This window comes from Microtus oregoni, unplaced genomic scaffold (genome assembly GCF_018167655.1).
Source record: "Microtus oregoni isolate MIOR12 unplaced genomic scaffold, Mior012 000005F_ref0000423, whole genome shotgun sequence".
In the NCBI taxonomy this organism is placed as follows: domain Eukaryota; kingdom Metazoa; phylum Chordata; class Mammalia; order Rodentia; family Cricetidae; genus Microtus; species Microtus oregoni.
In genome coordinates this window covers 9286885-9304744 of record NW_024543064.1, presented here as the reverse complement: position 1 = coordinate 9304744, position 17860 = coordinate 9286885, and the positions used below count along the sequence as shown (strand labels likewise).

At 52.5% G+C, this 17860-nt stretch overlaps 1 protein-coding gene across 2 annotated transcripts in view; it reads left to right on the top strand.

The window, feature by feature from the left end:
- Window positions 1-3866: 3866 nt before the first annotated feature.
- The window catches only part of LOC121448316 (short-chain dehydrogenase/reductase 3), a 33158-nt gene continuing 19164 nt past the window's right edge, over window positions 3867-17860 (top strand). Inside the window, exons 1-2 of one of the 2 annotated variants that reach the window (XM_041652225.1) lie at window positions 3867-4278; window positions 4839-5097. In XM_041652225.1, coding sequence (XP_041508159.1) covers window positions 4903-5097 — 195 coding nt within the window. In that variant the 5' untranslated portion in view covers window positions 3867-4278; window positions 4839-4902. Of the gene's footprint in view, window positions 4279-4676; window positions 5098-17860 lie in introns of those variants that run through there. The other variant, XM_041652226.1, reaches the window with a different exon arrangement.

Here is a 17860-nt window from a genome sequence, read left to right as displayed (position 1 = left end):
GTAAGGAGCCACCCCTGCACTGAGCAAGGCTTGAGACAAGCCTCTCTGTTTCTTAGCTCTGAAGGCCCATTTGCAATGGTGGCAAGGAAAACCTTTATAAAAGAAAGACTCTCAGCCTTCATTGCTTGGGACTGTGTGGAAAACAGATTAAGCTCAGCGGCTAAGAAGCCGCTAACTGCCTCAGGACCATGTAAAACTAGCTCAGGCAGTCTACTGTCTGTGAATGTGCATGCTGGCACACGCATGTGAATGGGAGCATGCATGTCAGTGCACACACACACACACACACACACACACCACCACCACCACCAGCAGCAGCAGCAGCAGCAGCGGCAGTCTGAAAAGGACTTCAAATTTCTCCTGTTGGAGTATCTCCCTGACCCCTGGAGCTTGCTGTTTTTCAGCTAGGATGTCTGGAGAGCTGGCAAGCCCCAAGGATCTGCCCTGCCCACTTCCACCCCCAGCCCTGGGATTATAGTAGCGCATTGCCACAACCCTCTCTTATGTGGGTACTGGGGACCCAAACTGGGGTCCTCATGCTTGCATGGTGTCTCGGGGAGGAAAGGATTTACTTCACTTATATTTCCACATCACAGACCACCATTGAAGGAAGTCAGGGAAGGAACCTGGAGGCGGGAGCTGATGCAGAGGCCCTGGAGGGGTGCTACTTATTGGCTTCCTCTCCAAGGCTTGCTCAGTCTGCTTTCTTAAAGCATCCCAGACCACCAGCCCAGGGATGGCACCACCCACAGTGAGCTGGACCCTCCCACATCAATCACTAACTAAGGAAGTGTGTTACAGGCTTGCCTACAGCTTGATCTTCGAAAGACAATTTGTCAATGACTCGCGCTTGTGTCAAGGTGACATGAAAACTAGCCAGCACACACAAGTGCTCTTTCCCACTGGAACAGCTCCCCAGTCCCTAGCCAGCCTACTTCCAACCCCAAGGCCAGCTACCTCTCTTCACTGTCTCTAATCACAAACCAAGAAAGCTGGAAAGCAGCTCAGCCACAAGGCTCCAGCTGGCCCTACAAGGGGGTTGTTTCTTGCACCTCCCTAGCAGTGCCCAGCCCCAGCAGGGCTGAGTCATGGAAAAGTTAGTTCTGCAGGCAGCCGCTCACCTCTCCCATCAAGCCCACAAAGGCTCCTTTCACGTTGTCAGGAGGGGAATAAAAAAAAGTGTGGGGCCCTCCGCCCAAGGCTTGGACGGGAAATCTCAAACCTCTTTCTGGAGTTAGATTCTGCACCTCCTGCCTCGGGAAACAGAACGAGGGGTACCAAGAGAGAAAGAAAGGGGGAAAGTATCCCACATCACAAACTTCTTGTTGAAGCCAGGCCAGACTACTTAGTTGTACACCTTTAGTCAATGCTCTCCACCCCATCTTCCTGGGAACTGGGGGGTTGGGGGACTGAGACAATTACAACTCCTCTCTGGACCGCTGGTGCTGGAGAAAGCCCGAGGCTCATAGGGACACTAGGACTACAAAATCCACATCCTGAAAGTGGACCAAGTAGAAACAGGGTCATTGTCTCTCTCGGGCTAGCTTCTGAATCTGTCAGTCCCTCTTGGAATTGCCTGGCAGGGTGTTTGTTTGTTTGTTTTCTTCCCCCTGTGACTCCAGCTCAGACTCCACAGGGGGCATCCTGCCGCCGTGCTTGAGTTTCTTATATATATAGGGCCTAATTTCCTCCTACTTCGAAAGGGCACGCAGCACCCACTTCCCTCGACCATTTATGAAATTAGGGTGTGTACAGGACACGTGTGAAGGTCCATCAGGGTTCTCAGTGTCTTTCCACCTATTACCTGCCCTCTGTCCCAAACACACACCTATGGAACATGGGCATAAGCCCTCCTGGTCAGTCAGCTGGTCTGGCATCTGAACTGGATAGGATGGATAGCTGACCTCTGGGTTAGTGACCTCTGCTATGAAACAGGGATAGAAGAGGCTGTGATCTTTACAAGTCCTTAGCTTTTCAAGGTTTGGGGGTGTTAACCTTTACGGAGAAAAAGGCCTAAGCAAAAAGAATAGTATTAGCCCCTGGAAACTGGAGAAGCTTGGAGGTGTAGTGTCCCATATTAGCCACTAGGCGGCTCCAAGGCTAATAGATGAGGACAGAAGCTACACAGCCTGCTGGGGTCTCCCTAGTTGGAGTCTTCTACATTAGGCCTTGGCTACTGCTGGGTACCAAGTCGGACTCTCCGCTGCTGGGATATCTTTCCTGTTGGAAGATGGGGAGAAATGGTCACTGCAGAGGGATGGGATCTAAGGAAGGCAATGCCTAGTCCTTCCGACCGGCCTTTTAAAAGGAGAATGGACCCCATAGGGAGTCTGCTCACAGCAGCCTTTGGCCAAGCCAGTCCTCCACCTCTCTCCTGCCTTCTTGCCAGAGTGGAGTGGGGTGGGGTGGGGTGGGAAGAGAAATTAGGTCTGGATTGAATTCCTCCCTCCTGCACTTCCTGGCTGGGTAACCTGGGAAATGGGATGACAACGTCCCCAAGGCGAGGTCAGCTGGAGGGTGGAATGTCAGAACAGAACAGCAGGCGGTCCACGGTCCACGCAGGAGAGTGACTTCCTAGCCCCTTTTGCTCCACCAGAAACTGGGAGTTCTCAGGCCTAATCTCTCCCCAGAACCACAGTAGTTGGCAAATAAGGAGGTGATTCCCCACCCCCTCCCCAAATCAGCACTTCTCAACGGGACTTGCTCACACCCAGGCGGGGAGTATTAAAAGCAATTCGTGCCTCTTGCATCTAGGGCCTGCTGGATCAATCTTCGGGACTGAGGCCCAGGACTCCCAGCCCGAACACGTCCAGAGCTGGAAAAGGCTGCCCCAGATTATAGGGCAGGCTCCCTGGCTGTCTCTCCTTCTCCCGCCCAAGGATGTGCAGAGGGGGCGGGCGGCAAGTCTCATCAGCGCTTTTAACTGGGCCTGCCTGTCATGACTCACCTCCTAGACTTCCCGCAACAGGCAACTCTAAATAGCTGGAGACCCACACGTTCTTGTAAGGGGTGGGTAAGAGGTTACAAGGTGGGTGCCCAACAGGGCAGCGGGGGGTGGGGGCACTCAGAGAGAGTGGGGCACTGCAGGAACTGAACAGTGGCACAGGTTGAAGACGTGTTGTTTACAGGCTTTTCTTATTAAGGAAATTGCTGTCAGTCAAGGTAATTCTAGCCCAGATAAGCAATAAATATGCTCCCAGCTAATCTTACGGGGATTTTATTGGCACCTGGGGTCAGAGGTTCCTTTACCCTGCCCCCCTTTCTCTCAAAGCAAAATCCTACTCCCCAGAGGTCCCTCCACCTCCGCAACGTGGGAGATTCCACTTTGGTACAACTTCAGATGTACACTTTTCTGAAGGAAAAAGAGGACCAGGCAATGATGAAGTTTGACTTCCTGGTCCTACCTGGAGGCGGGGAGGTGGGGGGAAAGAATGGCCAAGTGACCTGACGTGAACCCTTGGCGACCCGGTTGCATCAAGACGTGCGCGAGTTCCCTCTCGGCTTGTCCCACACGCGCTCAGGGGTGGTCACCTGGCCCGGGCTGGGAGGAATGTCTGATGGAGCAAGCTGGCTAGCCTGAGACGGTTCCAGCGTGTTCGAATTCCAGCTAGGAGCCCTCGGGGACTAGGGCGGCAAGTCCCGGCTTGCAGAAAAGAGAAGCCAGTCCCAGGAGGGTGCGAGTCGCAGCGAGACCGGGTGCGCGCCCAGGCGCGTGCCCCGCCACGGCGCAGGGGGAGGGGAAGTCGCCGCAGCCACTCAGAGGCATGGTAGTGAAGCCTCCCAACAACTTTAACTGTCAATCAGACTTAATGGGGTATTAAAAAAAAAAAAAAAAGGAGGGGGCGCCCTTTCGGTGGGTCCACGCCGCAGCTGCCCCGCGAGCGAAGGAATACGGCGGTGCAGACTAGGGCGTCCTATCCACGCGTGCTCCACAAGCCGGCCCCGTCCAAGTTGAAAAGGACAAAAAGAAGGCAATAAATGCTAAAGGGGGGAGAGAGAGAGAGAGAGAGAGAGAGAGAGAGAGAGAGAGAGAGAGAGAGAAAGCCAGACCGAGCGGCAACTCCCAGCCCGGGCTGCAAGAGAAGGAGGCGGGAGCGGGAGAGAGCGGGCGCGCGCGAGGGCGAGCCGTGCACGGGAAGAAACTGACACCCGGACCCCCCACTTCTCCTGCACGGTGCTGGCAATCAGATCGCGTTTAAGCAATTTCCTGAGCCCGAGAATAGCAATGAGTCGGGAGACTTTGGCGGACTGAAATTGGGAGCTGCAGTCACTCCCCAGGTTTTGTGTGTGTTTGTGTGGTGTTTTTTTGTTTGTTTGTTTTTGTTTTGTTTTGATTTTTCCTTTTCCAGAAGGAAAGTTGGGGAGGGCGCTACAATTGAGAAACAGCTTTTTGTTTGCTTGTTTTTTTAATCTTGCACTTTGAAACCGCGGACTGTGGCAGGGTGCACTCTTGTGGTTGGTGCTTTTTTTTTTTTTTTTTTTTTTTGGCTTTTTACACCCACCCCCACCCCCCGCCTAAACTCCTCTGTCGGTTTGTAAACATTACCTGTGAATTGCCCAGCCGAAACGGCTGTTGGGGCAAGAAACTTCTTGTTAGAACTTCCCACCCCCGGCTTTCCCTCCACCCCTCACTGTCCCAATCTTGTGAGACGCTCCCCCCCCCTCCTCCGGACAGAGTTTATTCCCCCCACCCCTTTTCCTCGCCCAGTGCTCTGCATCTGGAAAGAGATCAGTTCAAGAGTGGCCAGGTGGGACGCCTCTCTTTTGCCTTATTCAGCTTATTTATTGTTATTTGGGGTGTTTTCTTTCTTCCTTTTTTTAATTCCTGTTTTGCTTAGTCCGGGGAGTTTCGTCCACCGCCTCCTACCTCCTCCCCCTGTGCCCGGCTCCGCCGCGCGGAGGATGGTGTGGAAATGGCTGGGCGCGCTGGTAGTGTTCCCTCTGCAAATGATCTATCTGGTGACCAAAGCAGCTGTGGGACTGGTGTTGCCCCCCAAGCTTCGGGACCTGTCCCGGGAGTCAGTCCTCATCACCGGCGGTGGGAGAGGCATCGGGCGCCACCTCGCTCGGGAGTTCGCAGAGCGTGGCGCCAGAAAGGTACGCGGCGTGGGGGCGGGGTGGCACTGCGACACCTGGAAGTGGGCGCCGAGGGTGAGGGGACTCTGGCGCGCGCGCTTGGGGAGGGGGGTGCTCCCACCTGCTGCGGCTGCGGCAACCAGCGCCAACAAGCTGAGAGTCTCCGGCCACCCACCCCTTGCATCACCTGGAACTGCTAAACTAGCCGGTTTCAACCTTTGTAAATTTCCCCGGCACCAGTCTTTTTTGGCAAGTCCTAAACTGATCGGTTTCCCTGAGATTGATATCTGACCGACTATGTGCCCCCACCCACCCCCAGACTTAGGACACCCACCCATTCCTCCTCGTGACTTCATCTCTAAGGTGTTGTGCCCCCTACAATTCCCCCTTCTGCCCGCACCCCGTTGAGGGCGGGGTGTGCGCGCCCCTGGGTAGAGCTGGAAATCCTGACTGCTAGGTTGTGCCTGATATTTTGCTTGGCAGCTCGCTGCCTAGTCCAAACCTGGGCGGCTACAGCTCTGCAGGGACGTGAGAGGAGTACACGTTCGGGTTTGAAAAGGAGGGAGTTGACTTGATATAGCCTGGCAGAAAGACTGGGAGGCCCAGGTGTTTCAAAGCCGGACAGGCGTGCGAGGGTAACCAGCCGCTGATAAGGACCCTTCAACCTTGATCCTCTCGCCCTCCACAGCAGAGGGGATCCTTCCTTCCCCACTGGATTAGGAGGTGCCACTATGCCGCCACTGTCCACTGCCTCTCGCTATGTGGGTGACTGCAGCTCCCCTTGCTCCGGGGACGTGCAGGAGAGTATTGGAGGGAGAGCCAGCTGTCACCCAACTTGCAACTGCAGACCAGGCTGACCCATCCAGTGGCAAGAGCAATGGAGAGGGATTTGAGACCGGCAGACCCGGGCTGTCTCCAGCCGGCTGGCCAGCGAAGACGAAGAACAAACTAGGGAATTAGTTTGAAATTTAAACTGTTGCTAAGGAGGGGGTAGCAGGACTAGGCAAGCCAGCTGATCTGACGTGGAGCTGCATACCTTGGGGATTAGAGTAAATATGCTCTGTGGAAAGCCAAACCTTCTTGTAATTCCAGGTTGCTTTTGTTTTGTTAAATACTGCCGAGATTTACAATTCCTTCGGTGGCTGGGACTGAACTTTGGAGTCTGAACTATCAGCCCAAGCTGATTGCCCATTAACTCTTCCCTGGCTGGGTTGTCCTAGCACAGCTGGGGCGGGGGTCATCCAGCTGTCCAGGGCTCCTGAATCTCCTTGGGTGGTTTGGACAGCTGCTTAACCTTGCCTTTAGAAGGGGGTGGTTTTTTAACCCTTGGACTCACTGAATTAAGGGGAAGTAAAAGTTGTTCTCAGCAGTTCTCTTGGGGAGTGGTGGGGGTGTCCCTGTGGAAGGCTTCCAAAGCCCTTGGTGGAGGGGGACCAGGAGGGCAGAAGGGTTACTTGGTGACAGTTGCTTATGCTTGACACTAGTTGGCTGTCTGTGGCCCTGTCTCATCTGACTATTCCAGCTGGCCCTGTCCTGCCGTCCCTTTCACTCTCTCTGTGCTTGGCTGCAGTAGGCTTACCAAGGAAAGCTTTGTCAATCTGGAAAAACTTGACCGACTGTAAACAATCCTGAAGTGAAGGCAGGAGAAGGCCCTGGCGTGTGTGTGTGTGTGTGTGTGTGTGTGTGTGTGTGTGTGTGTGTGTGTAGGGGGGGTAACCATGCAGAGTAGATCCAGCAGGTTCATACCCTGGAAGGCACAACCCCACCTACATGCTTGGGAAGGACAGGTTTACCCAGGCTGATGAGAAATAGGCCTTTAATTGGTGACAGGGTCACCCAAAACAAAATCCGGGAGGGGTCCTGGGAAACTGCCTGCTGGTGCCATTCACTTGGCTGGCAGAATAACCCCCTCCCCCCAGGGCTCTCTGGAATCGTAACTCTCTGAAGTTAGAGGAGCCACTGCACTCAGTAAGCCTGTCTCCAGCTATCCCCGTGGGAATGTGCCCTCCAGCCCCTCTTGTCTCCGTACATCTGGGGTCAGCGCATGGACCTGGGGACAATCCCCGGAGCCAGGAGTACTTAAATCCCAGTGGGCTTGGCAGCAAAGAGCTGTGTGCTGTGGGGGGTTGGGAGTTTGCAGTTGAGTTGGTTGGGGACAGGTGTGAACTGGGGGGTGGCCCGGGAGTATGGGAGGGAGGTAGAGAAGGGCCAGTGGTGTGCAGTGAGGTAGTCACCACCAGCAGCGTTGGTTAAGGGAGAGGCTGACACTGGGAGCGCTCCCTGCCTGAATATCTGGAGAGATTGAATCTAGGAGAGATTCCCCCAGTGGGAAAGAAAGGCAGGCGGCTTCTGCAGACAGCAAGCCTGTCCAGGAGGGGGCGGGACAACCCAGTTTCCCCATAATGACCTTGAGTTAAGTAGGATTTGCAATATTTGTGGACCGTGGGGAGCCTACCAAGCTGACCCAAATAAAGGGTTTTCTTTTTTAAAAAAAGATTTACTTTGTTTATGTGTGTGTGTGCCCGTACGCATGTGCACACGCGCACACATGCATGCGGGTGTGTGTGGAAGCCAGGGGATGTCTGATCCCCCAGCGATGGAATTACAGCTTGATATGGGTGCTCAGAACTGAACTCTGGTACTCTGCAAGAACACCAAATGCTCTAAACCGCTGAGCATCCCTCCAGCACCTCAGAGTTTGTCTTAAAAGAACACAGATGTCAAAAATTCAGAAGTTCTTCATCAGGAAACAGCTCTCCCTACCTACAAGACACCAAGTTGAGGAGAGACGGAAACAGCGACCCTTAGGGATTTGGGGTGTGTGGGGGGGAGCCCCTTGTTGGGTCATCTCCTGAGCAAACCTTTTTAAATTTTCTGTGTCTCTGTAATTGCTCCCCACAAAGTAGTGAAAACTCAGGCTTGTCTTCAAGTCTGCACGTTTGTCACGGCTTTAACGTGGCCTCTCGATGGAAGGAGAAGATTGATGAGGGGACTGTGTGGAAGTATTTGGGCACCCCATAGCCTTTGCTCCAGTTAGAGGCAAGCATCCAGACCATGACTGAAGACTTACAGAAGCAGGGGCCCTGGGTCCAGCATCCCCACTGAGGACCCAATGTCCCATTTCAGGAAGGCACTGTAAGAAGTAGCTTGGGGTTGCATTTGCTTCGGTATCCATGATTTACAGGGCATGTGCCGTGAAGCAGCCAGCCAGGGCCTGGCCCTCGGGTCCATTTGTAAGTCCCATTCTACTCCCGTACCCCCCTTCTTTGTGTGCCATCCCTTCCCACTCCCAGTGGCTAAACTGGCCCAAGCTCACCATTCCCTTGGCTAGAGGCCAGTTCAAAGCTTGCTTACAGCATCTGGCAGCTCTGGGCTGGTAGCAGGGCTGGAGGCTAGGTAGAGATACAGTAAAGATCCCAGAAGACTTGACATCACAGCAAGATGTTACAGCAAGGGCACGCATTAGTGGTGGTGGCGTCTTCAGTGGCGTTTGTCGCGGCTTAACCACACACCAGGTAGTTTAATGGCAAGTGACTCGTGGAGCTTGTCGCCCGCCGACTGTCTCAGCCTCTCTTGCTGGTCATCAGATCTCTGAGTGAAGAAAGGTTGGGAAGGTACGCTGTGTCTCCACTTAGAGGACACTGCGTACCCACACTTCCAAACTCCTTCACTAGGCCCCAGCTTGCTGCTGCTGACCGTCCACTCTGAGAAAGCAAGCTCTGCTGTACTTAAGAGAAGGTGCCCTTCTACCTAGGGGAGGGGTCTGGTCATCACAATCCCTAGAAGTCATCCCTAAAGCCATGTTGTCACCAGCAGAGTCGTGCAGTTAATGGTTCTCCTTTACAACTGGGGATTTCCAGACTAGGGAGATGTCACAGCAATTAAGAACACTGATCTATTCCTCTCCCAGAGAACCTGGGTTCAATTCCCAGCATCTACATTACAGCTCACAGCAGTCTGTAATTCCAGTTTCTGGGATCTGATGCCCTCTTCTGGCCTCTGAGGGCACTGCTACTTGTGGTACATATACATATAGACAAAACATCCACACACGGAAACAAAAAAAAAATCTCAAAATGGGGGGAGGGGTGCTGACAGGTAACACAGGAGAAGAAAGCCCCCCCCCCCCAGCATGCCCTCACCAGGACCTTGGGCAGTTATGGCTTGCCATTGTCCTCGTTTCTCAGGGTACTGTAGGGAAGTATAACCAGGTGTATTCCCACCCTTCATTCTCAACTTTAATTTTAATATACCATGAGTCTCTGGAAATACATGCCAGACATCCGCTTTGGCTCCTGGCTTCTGATGGGACTGGGATCTGCCAGCCTGGCTATGATCACTTGTGTGATTGGCGACACGAATGACTGAAGTTTTACACGTGATCGTGGTCGTAAGCATGATCGTCACTGTACACAATAGTCATCGCACACAGGACTGTAACACTATTATATGTGGCTGTGGCAACATCTATAACATCGTAACATTCATGACCACAGGGCGTTTTCATATCATTCCTTTGAGTGGCCTTGCTGGCCCTCGGGGGACCTGTAGCTTGTGTACAAAAATAAAGGTACAGTTGGGATCAGAGCCTTTTACTAGAAGCCAGCTTTGAACCCCTGGTTCCCAGTTTCACAACCAGAGTTTCTCCTTCTAGGCTGGCTAATCTCAGCCCCACCCAACCCTCTCCCTCGGGGTCACAGAGAGGTCAGGCAAGAACTGTTAAATCTAGGGGCCTGGTCTACAGAGGGTTCTGGAGGGGGAGTGTGGTGAGCAGGAGTCAACAGGATGCAGGCAGGATGTGGATAAACCCACTTATTCAAAGAACCTTGTCGGGGTGCATTTAAATACAATGGGTGGGATGCTTGCCAAAGGGTCAGGCTGGCAGCCATCGGGGTTAATTTTAAAGCCAGGCTTGGCAACCCAAGCTTATTATTCCAAGTCTTGAGAGCTAAGGCAGACGGATCAGGAGCTCAAGGCCAGCCTCTGCTTCCTAGCAGAGTTCTTTATTATCTTGTTTTGCTGTTTTTTTTTTAAGATTTAATTATTTGTTTTATGAGTATGTATATATGCCTGAGTGTATGTAAGCATGCCACCTGTCTGAAGGTACCCATGGAGGCCAGAAAAAGATATCAGATCCCCTGAAATTACAAGGGTTTGTGAACTTCCCAATGTGGGTGCTGGGAAGAGAACGCCAGGTCTCTGCAAGAGCCCCAAGTGCTCTCTGAACTGTTGAGTCATCTCTCCAGACCCCATAGCAGGTTTGGGATCATCTTTGGCTTCTTGAAACTATCAACATCCCCGCCCCCCCAAGGAATGGCTATCTGGCATAGTGACTCAAAGATACAGGGCCTGTTGGTAAAGAACCACCACTAGGTCCTAGCAGCCCTAGAAAGCCAAGGCTGTCTGTCCATAATTTCTCAGTACTCCGGTTAAACAGACAAGTGCCAGCAAGTCCATTTTTAGGGGACTGATATGGGGTTGACCTTTTAAGTAAAGGACCGGAGATATACATGAAAAATCCTGGTCATAAATAAATAAATAAAAATAAAAAAAGGAAGAGCACAAATGTCTCTCTTTATGTCAGGATGAATCCTCACTCCCTCCTGCCACGTCTGAGGCCATGGAGCTCAGTCTCTGCTAAGAAATGACCTGTGACCTTTGAGCCTGCAGGGTGTTGAGGTTACCCTGGAGGGAGGGCAGTCTTAGGGAGACTCCTGGAAGTAGATGACTGCCCAGGGGAAGGCAGTAAAGTCCCACCTCATCCTAAATGGGCAGTTGTAGGAATCTAGTAGAGTCGCCGTATCTAGGGTAAACATTGGAATGAAATAGTTGTTTTTCATTGTATCTAGGGTAAACAGAGGAATGGCTGTTTTCTAGAAGTACTTTGACCTCGAAGAAATCACTGTGGGAAACAGTGGCTGTTTGCTGTCGTCTAGAGTGGGGTTTTTCTGAAGGAGCTGTACAGCCTTGGCCTGACCTTGGTCCAAGACTGTTCCTGCCACACCTGGTCTTGTGTTATTGGATAAGCAATGGCGGGGCAATCCCACTAAAACTACATCATGGTGTCTTTAGTTACCTTGCCTCTTTCTATATCCTAGCATCTCCCAGGATCACTTGCTGCTGTGGGTAAATGTGGGGTGGGGCAGGAAGGCGGACCAGGTGAGCATTTTGCTACTCCACCCACTGAGGAATGCCAGTGGCTCCCTTTCTATTACCCTAGACCTGGCTACCACTGTATTGGTCTACTTGAGTTGCCATGGCTACTGGGCCAACGTATTTTCCACTCCAAAATGGAATAGTGTTATGCTCAGAGGAAAATATATCACACAACAGGTGCCCAGCCCAGGAGAGCATGGTTGACCATGCCAGCCCCAAAGCCAAGGCCTGACCCACGGGCAGGCAGGGTCACTTGCCAAGTCTCCTGAGTGTTGGTAGTAGCTCACTAGTCCCAGCATCTAACAGTGCTGTGTTACAACCAGGGCTGCTGGGAACCAGTTCCCAATAATAGCACTCTTAGTGGGGGACCTCCAAGGAACGTGCTGTGTGATCCTGGGCAAGTGACTGTGTCTCTCTGGGCATTGGTTCCCTCATCTGAAAAATCAAAGTATAAAGAGTCAGTCAAAAACTCATAAAAACCTCTAACTGCTTGTGAAAGCTTCCCCCCCCCAAAAAAAAAGAGTGCCCATCTGTGGGGACAGTGGAAGCCAGGAAGGGGAAACGGGAGCACATACCGGAGCACAGGTGGCACCAACCACAAGGGACACAACCTGCCTGGGCCTGGTTCTGAACTTTGGCCTGTGGCTCCTCCAGGACAGACAGAATTCTGCCCAGGCCATAGAAGCTATAGGCCAATCTTAGTCTTTGACCATGATCCTGGCTCACGCTGTTGCCATGATTGGTGGCTGGTGAATAGCCAGTTTCTTCCTGGGCAGGGGCTGGTCCAGTGCAGACTCTGCCGTGGCTGAGGGCTAGAGAGACCTGAACCCCAATCCCCTCCATTAGTCACTGGTTGGACGGTGGTGAGCCCAGAGTCACGGGTTACCATGACAACTCACTATACCGTAGCTGCTGTTTGACAAGTCTGTACATCTAAACTGCCCAGGAAGAAGGAGGCCCAGGCAGGCACTGGTTTTCCTTGTTGCCCGGGTGTCCTTAGGCTCTGGCACAGGGACTGGTGCTTGGGGGTATGTCATAAGTGACTGTTGTCTGAATGGACCCAGGGATGCTCCTATCCTTGCTTTTGAAACCACTGTTTACTAAGCACCTACTACGTGCCAAGGACTTTTCTGGTGGCTTCACACGTGGCAAGGCCACCTTTGTCGCTCACTTTTCTCACTGCTGTGACTAAAGCAGCTCGAGGGAGGAAGGGTTTGCCCTGGCTCCCAGTGGAGGGAGTCCACAGTGTGGCAGGAATGTGAGAAGCCCATACATTTCTGCAGTCAGGAAGCAGAGGGGCGAATTCTGAGGCTCAACTCAACTTCCCCTTTTCATTCAGACCTCTGTGTTATCCTAGACACAGCCTACACTTAGGGCAGGGACTTCCTGCCCTGGTTCGCCTTGATAATCCCTTGCAGCCTACCCAGATACTTGTCTGCTGGCTGATTCTAGATCCTGTCAAACTGACAGTGTTAAACCATAAGCCCTTCCAGTGTGGCTACCATTGTCACCCTCTCCTGGCAACCAAGACTCTAAGAAAGGCCACCTAAAGTCACCCAGCTCTGGGCCAGGAGGATGGCTCCATTGGTAAAGACCATTGCCACACAAGTGTGAGGGCCTGAGTTAGTCCCTGTACCCGTGTAAGAAGCTGAATACAGCAGCACCCACCAGTAATCCCAGCACTGAGAGACAACACTGAATTACAGAGACCTGCAATCCCCGGGGCTTGCTGGCCAGACAACCCAGACTGCGTGGTGAGCTCCAGGCCAGTGAAAAACCCTGTCTCCAAAAAATAGTGAAGTGGAGATTGATTGAAGAAGACAGCCAGCATTAACCTCTGGCTTCCACAAGCAGCTGTGCAGATGCACAAACCTAGACACACACATAGACACAAAGTCACGGCTCCTAAAAGACCCCAGTGTCTGTCCCCAGTAGAGCCTCTCAGTTAATCATTGCGTGGAAGGGACCCTGCTGACAGCTCCCTGGGAAGGTGCATAGTGTACGTGTCTAACAGCCAAGACAGTCTGCCATGCTCAGACGACAGCACTGTCAGCCACCCTAGGCGGAATCTGACCGCACTGGGGGTCTGGGACCGGGAACGTAGCAGTGCCTAGCTCAGTCTCCTCATATGGCTGTTTCATAAGCCACCCTACCTTTAGGCCGACTTCTCTGCCATGAGGCTCCTCACCCTGCCCTTTAGTCCTCCTCAGGAGGAAGCACCAGAGGATCCAGGCCTGTCCTCCCCGCCTAACCCAGTAGGACTGTATCAGGTCATTTGCTGACATCCATGTGCAAAAAGGGTAGAAGGGACTTCTCCCTGTTGAGAGGAAAGCTCTCCCTCTCTAGAGTTAGTAGTTCAAAGGGACAAAGTAAACAGCCACCAAAGTGGCCCAGTGGCCATGAGCAGACCTCCTGTGCAAACTTTGTAGATATAAAGCCCCAGAAAGCCTTGACGTGTCTGGGGGCATTTTTGTAGGTGTGTAAGAGATCTATCTGTTCTTCTTCCCACAGCCTCAGGCCCTTTAGCAGGCGGTTCTGAGTTGGCCCAGGCAGGCTCCCCAACCCCTGTCTACAGCTCCTGCTGCCTGTCACCCAGGGCCTATAACCAATTGCTTGTCACAAGAACACTGCAGGTCACTGTGGGGGTGGGGCCAGTGTGGCCACAGAGGGCAGCTGCACCTTCACCTGGGCAGGTGATGCTGCCAGGCACGCCCACGTGGGGCCCAGCTATCTCCCACGGTCTCAGCTAGCAAAGACTTAGTAGTCTGTCCTGGCCTGTTACAGCTACTTCCCCTATGAACACACAACGGAGTGGGAAGGGACCTGAGGGATGGCAAGGCACAGGTTCCGCGTGGGCTGGAGACTGTGCTCTCCTGGGGTTTGCACCTCCTTGGCTGACACAAGTATTGTCTTGCATCATGGAAGTGTGTGTGTTTCTCAAGGAACAAGTGTAATGAAGCAATTCAGATTTTTGAACTCTGGAGTCAGGAGCAGCAAAGTTTGCAGGTTGCCTCTTCTGTTTACTTACTGTGTTGCCCTGGGCAAGTTGCTAAAGCTCTCTGATGCTTGCATGGAATTAAGTAGATAGCCTGTGTAAAGTTCAGAGTACACAGTGAGGGATCAGTAAGTGTTGGCTGCTGTGGTGACTGAATCTACAGGTCATATTCTCTAAGGCAGAAACGTTTCTTTCCTTTGAACTGATGCTGAGAGGTTGCCATGGGTTGCTATGCTGTTGATTCTGTGTCCATAACCAGTGCACTCTATCCAAGCTTCTGTGTGCCACGCTGCCGGTGCTCACAAACTCAGTGCACAGAATAGTGCACACTCGAAAAGGGTTCCCAAGGTCAGAAGCCAGCCTAGATCTCAACTGGTCTGAATGCAGGTGTCAGAGCTGTGTTCTTTCTTCTACTTTCCAGCTCCCCTAGGCTGCTGCAGTCCTTGGTTATGACCCCTTGCCCAGGCTCCTCCTCCATTCCAGAATCCTTGACCGTATCTCTGTCTTTCACCCCTACGTATAGCCACATCAGGCTCTTCTGTCTCCCCATCCATTCAGCAGGGGCCAGAACCCAACATCCCACACGTCATTCATGCTGGGCAGGCCCTCTGCCACCTCTCGGCCCCTGCCCTTCCTTTGCCTGCTTTTAAAATTCCATTTTCACTTTAACTGTGTGTACATGAAGGGAAGGGTGTGTGCGTGTGGGTGAAGTGTGGGTGAAGTGCATGGAGGCAAAGAGGGCGCCGGGTCCCCTGGAGCTGGGGTTACAGGGTTGTTAGCCACCGTGCAGGTGCGAAGAACAGAACTCAGGTCTTCGGCGAGAGCAGTTCGAGCTCTTAGCCATGACACTGTCTCTCCAGCCCTCCTCGCCCGCTTTAAGGGAACCCAGTGACTGTCTGCTAGCTCGGATAATCCCGGACAGTCTGTCTGAAAACCAAAGAGTCAACACATTCAGGTCCCCCAGGCTTGTTCACCCCTTTCCCATGGAAAGTGACATGTTCTGAGGTGAAGCCTTGGGGGCTGCTTTCCTGCGAGTCACTCCCTTCTCCCTGTGCAGGCCTCAGTGTTCTCATCTATGAAATGGCCATGCTTGCCTCAGTCTCCCATAGACTTTGGGAGAACTGCCTAATGTTTGGGCTCTCTACCAGGCCTCCTTGTCTCTCACTCTGTACCTGTTCCAGAAGCCACACACACAGTGGCCGGGGCCAGAAGATTTCACTGTCCCAGCAGGCGGCAGGACAGTAGCTGTAGACTCACTGGAGAAGAGTGTTAACTATGTCATTCTGAGTGTGGAAAAGAACAGGCTGGTCTCACTGAAGAGTCTCCTCACGGGTAGATGGGAGGGAAGGACATCTGGGACTCTCTGAGGACGTTAGTGGGCATTGCCCAAGTGTGGAGAGGGCCAAGCGTCTTCCTCTACTGCCTATGTGACAACCTTAGTGTGATGGCGTCAACCTAGCGGGGTGGGAGCTTTGATGGGCAGGTGGTGGCCACCGTGTTTGATCCCGCTGTTAAGAAAATACTTCCTGAGTCCTGAGCGGGGTCCAGGTCATATATAAGGATGAGGCAGATGTTGTGGCAGAAGGAGACGTGTCTAGTAAAGAAAAGATAGGCAAGGGTGGGCTAGCCAAGTGTTGGAGAAAGAGAGAAAAAGACAAAGGCTGAACCACTGATCTGGTAGCTTTGCATGGAATTTGGACTTGATTGGGAGAGCACCAGGGAGCCATAGGAGGCTTCCTGCAGAAATGCATGACAACAGGTTAGAGGCTGGTGACAGGAGTCTGATCTTCCAACCAGCATTCTCCGAAAGTGGAGGGATTGGGGTGCCTTCCACGGAAGGCTACTTGTATAGGGCTGGTCCCCAAGAAAAGCCCTGTCCTCCCTGACACCCCACACGTGTTCTCCCACCATCCTGCTCCCTGCAGGATGCGCTGACCCAGCTACTTCCGGCTATTGCGTTCCCCAGCCCTGCGTGCCTAGGTACCCATTCTGACAGCCCTCCAGCAACTGGAAGGTCACCTCCACGGCATGTGTCCTGTGTCCTCTCAGAGATGAAATGGGCTCCTAGCAAAAACCTTCACACAGCCTCTTTAAGGCCTGCCTTTGGAAGTTTGTCAATAAAATGCTTAACGAGCTAAGTCTCCCTGGGAACCACTGGCCCTGGTGTGTTACTGGGCACGGCACGTTTTGTGACCTCTGAATTACACCACACTGAGGAGAGGAGGAGGAGTGGAGGAGGAGTGGCCATAGGACAAGTTCATCTTTCTAAACTGCAGCTGAATTCTCACCTCTGCTGTGCCACCTGCCAGGGCCAGGGCAAGCCAGCCACTTCCTGGCTACACTCTTGACAGGCATGCTTCTAGGGTCCTGGTGCACATCTCTGAAGTGATTCAGAGCCAGAGAGATACGCAACAGATAAAGATGATGGGTGACCTGGTTCAGTCCCCAGAACCCACGTAAAGGTAGGAGAGAACTAATTCCACAAAGCTGTCCTCAGACGTCACATATGCTGTGGCATACATGTCCCCCACATACACTATACACACATACACACAATAGTAATAACTTCTTTAAGAAATGCACATGAAAGAGTCAGTGGTTAAGATGCTTGCTGCTCTTGCAGAGGACCCAGATCCAGTTCCTAGTACCCACATGATGGCTCACAGCTGTCTATAATGCCAGTTCCAGGGGATCTGATGCCCTCTTCCAGATTCTTCTGGCACCAGACATGCACATGCTACGCACACACATAAATGTCGGCAAATACTCATACACATAAAATAAAAATAAATCTAAAAAGGTATTTTATGTGTATATATGCTCTTATTCTCTGAGCCATCTCCCCAGCCTGCGTCTTGGAGCATGAATGGCAGATCTGTGTTTCCTGCTATCTGGACGGGTGGAAGGAAGGCTTGTAGCTCAGCAACAGTGTTGAGTGGTGTTGATAGGTGTCCACCGTGAGAGCTAGGCTGGCTTCCTGCGGGTGACCAGGCAATTGCACTCAGTCCTCCACTTGGTTTCCCTCTCTAGGGTCGCCATGATTAAATTCTTCGTGGTTGTTTGGCCAAAGGTCTTCTTATTGTGTGGCTGGTCCTGGTGGTAATTAGCGGCTTTATCGTTGCTGACAAAGATGGCAACGTGATGCCCATACATCACTCACGTGCTACCCCCAAATGCCTGACTTCTTAGCCGGGGGCTGGGGGAGGGACAGCACATCCTAACTTTTGTCATCCACGTAGTAACCAGGTGTTGTAAAGACAATGAAGCTGTACAGTGGAAGGGGAGGGATGTAAAGACCGAGCCAATCAAAACAAAAGACTGTGCCTTGCCATATTCCAGGAGTGATTGCTATCAGGGGTCATGGGGCTGGGGGATAGCTTGGTGGGTGAAGTGCTTGCTATGCCAGCCTAAGGACCTTGAGTTCAGATACTCATGTAAAAACCATCGATGCTGTGAGCGCTGCCACCCCAGTACCAGAGAGAAGAGACAGGTGGATCTCAGATCCTGGTGGCCAGCCAGCCGAGCCAGAACTGTGACATCCATGTTCAGTGACAAGACTTTGTCTCAAAAATAGAGAGCCACAGGGCACATTCCAGTGTCAACCTCTGCCCCACCTCCCACCCCCACTGCCAG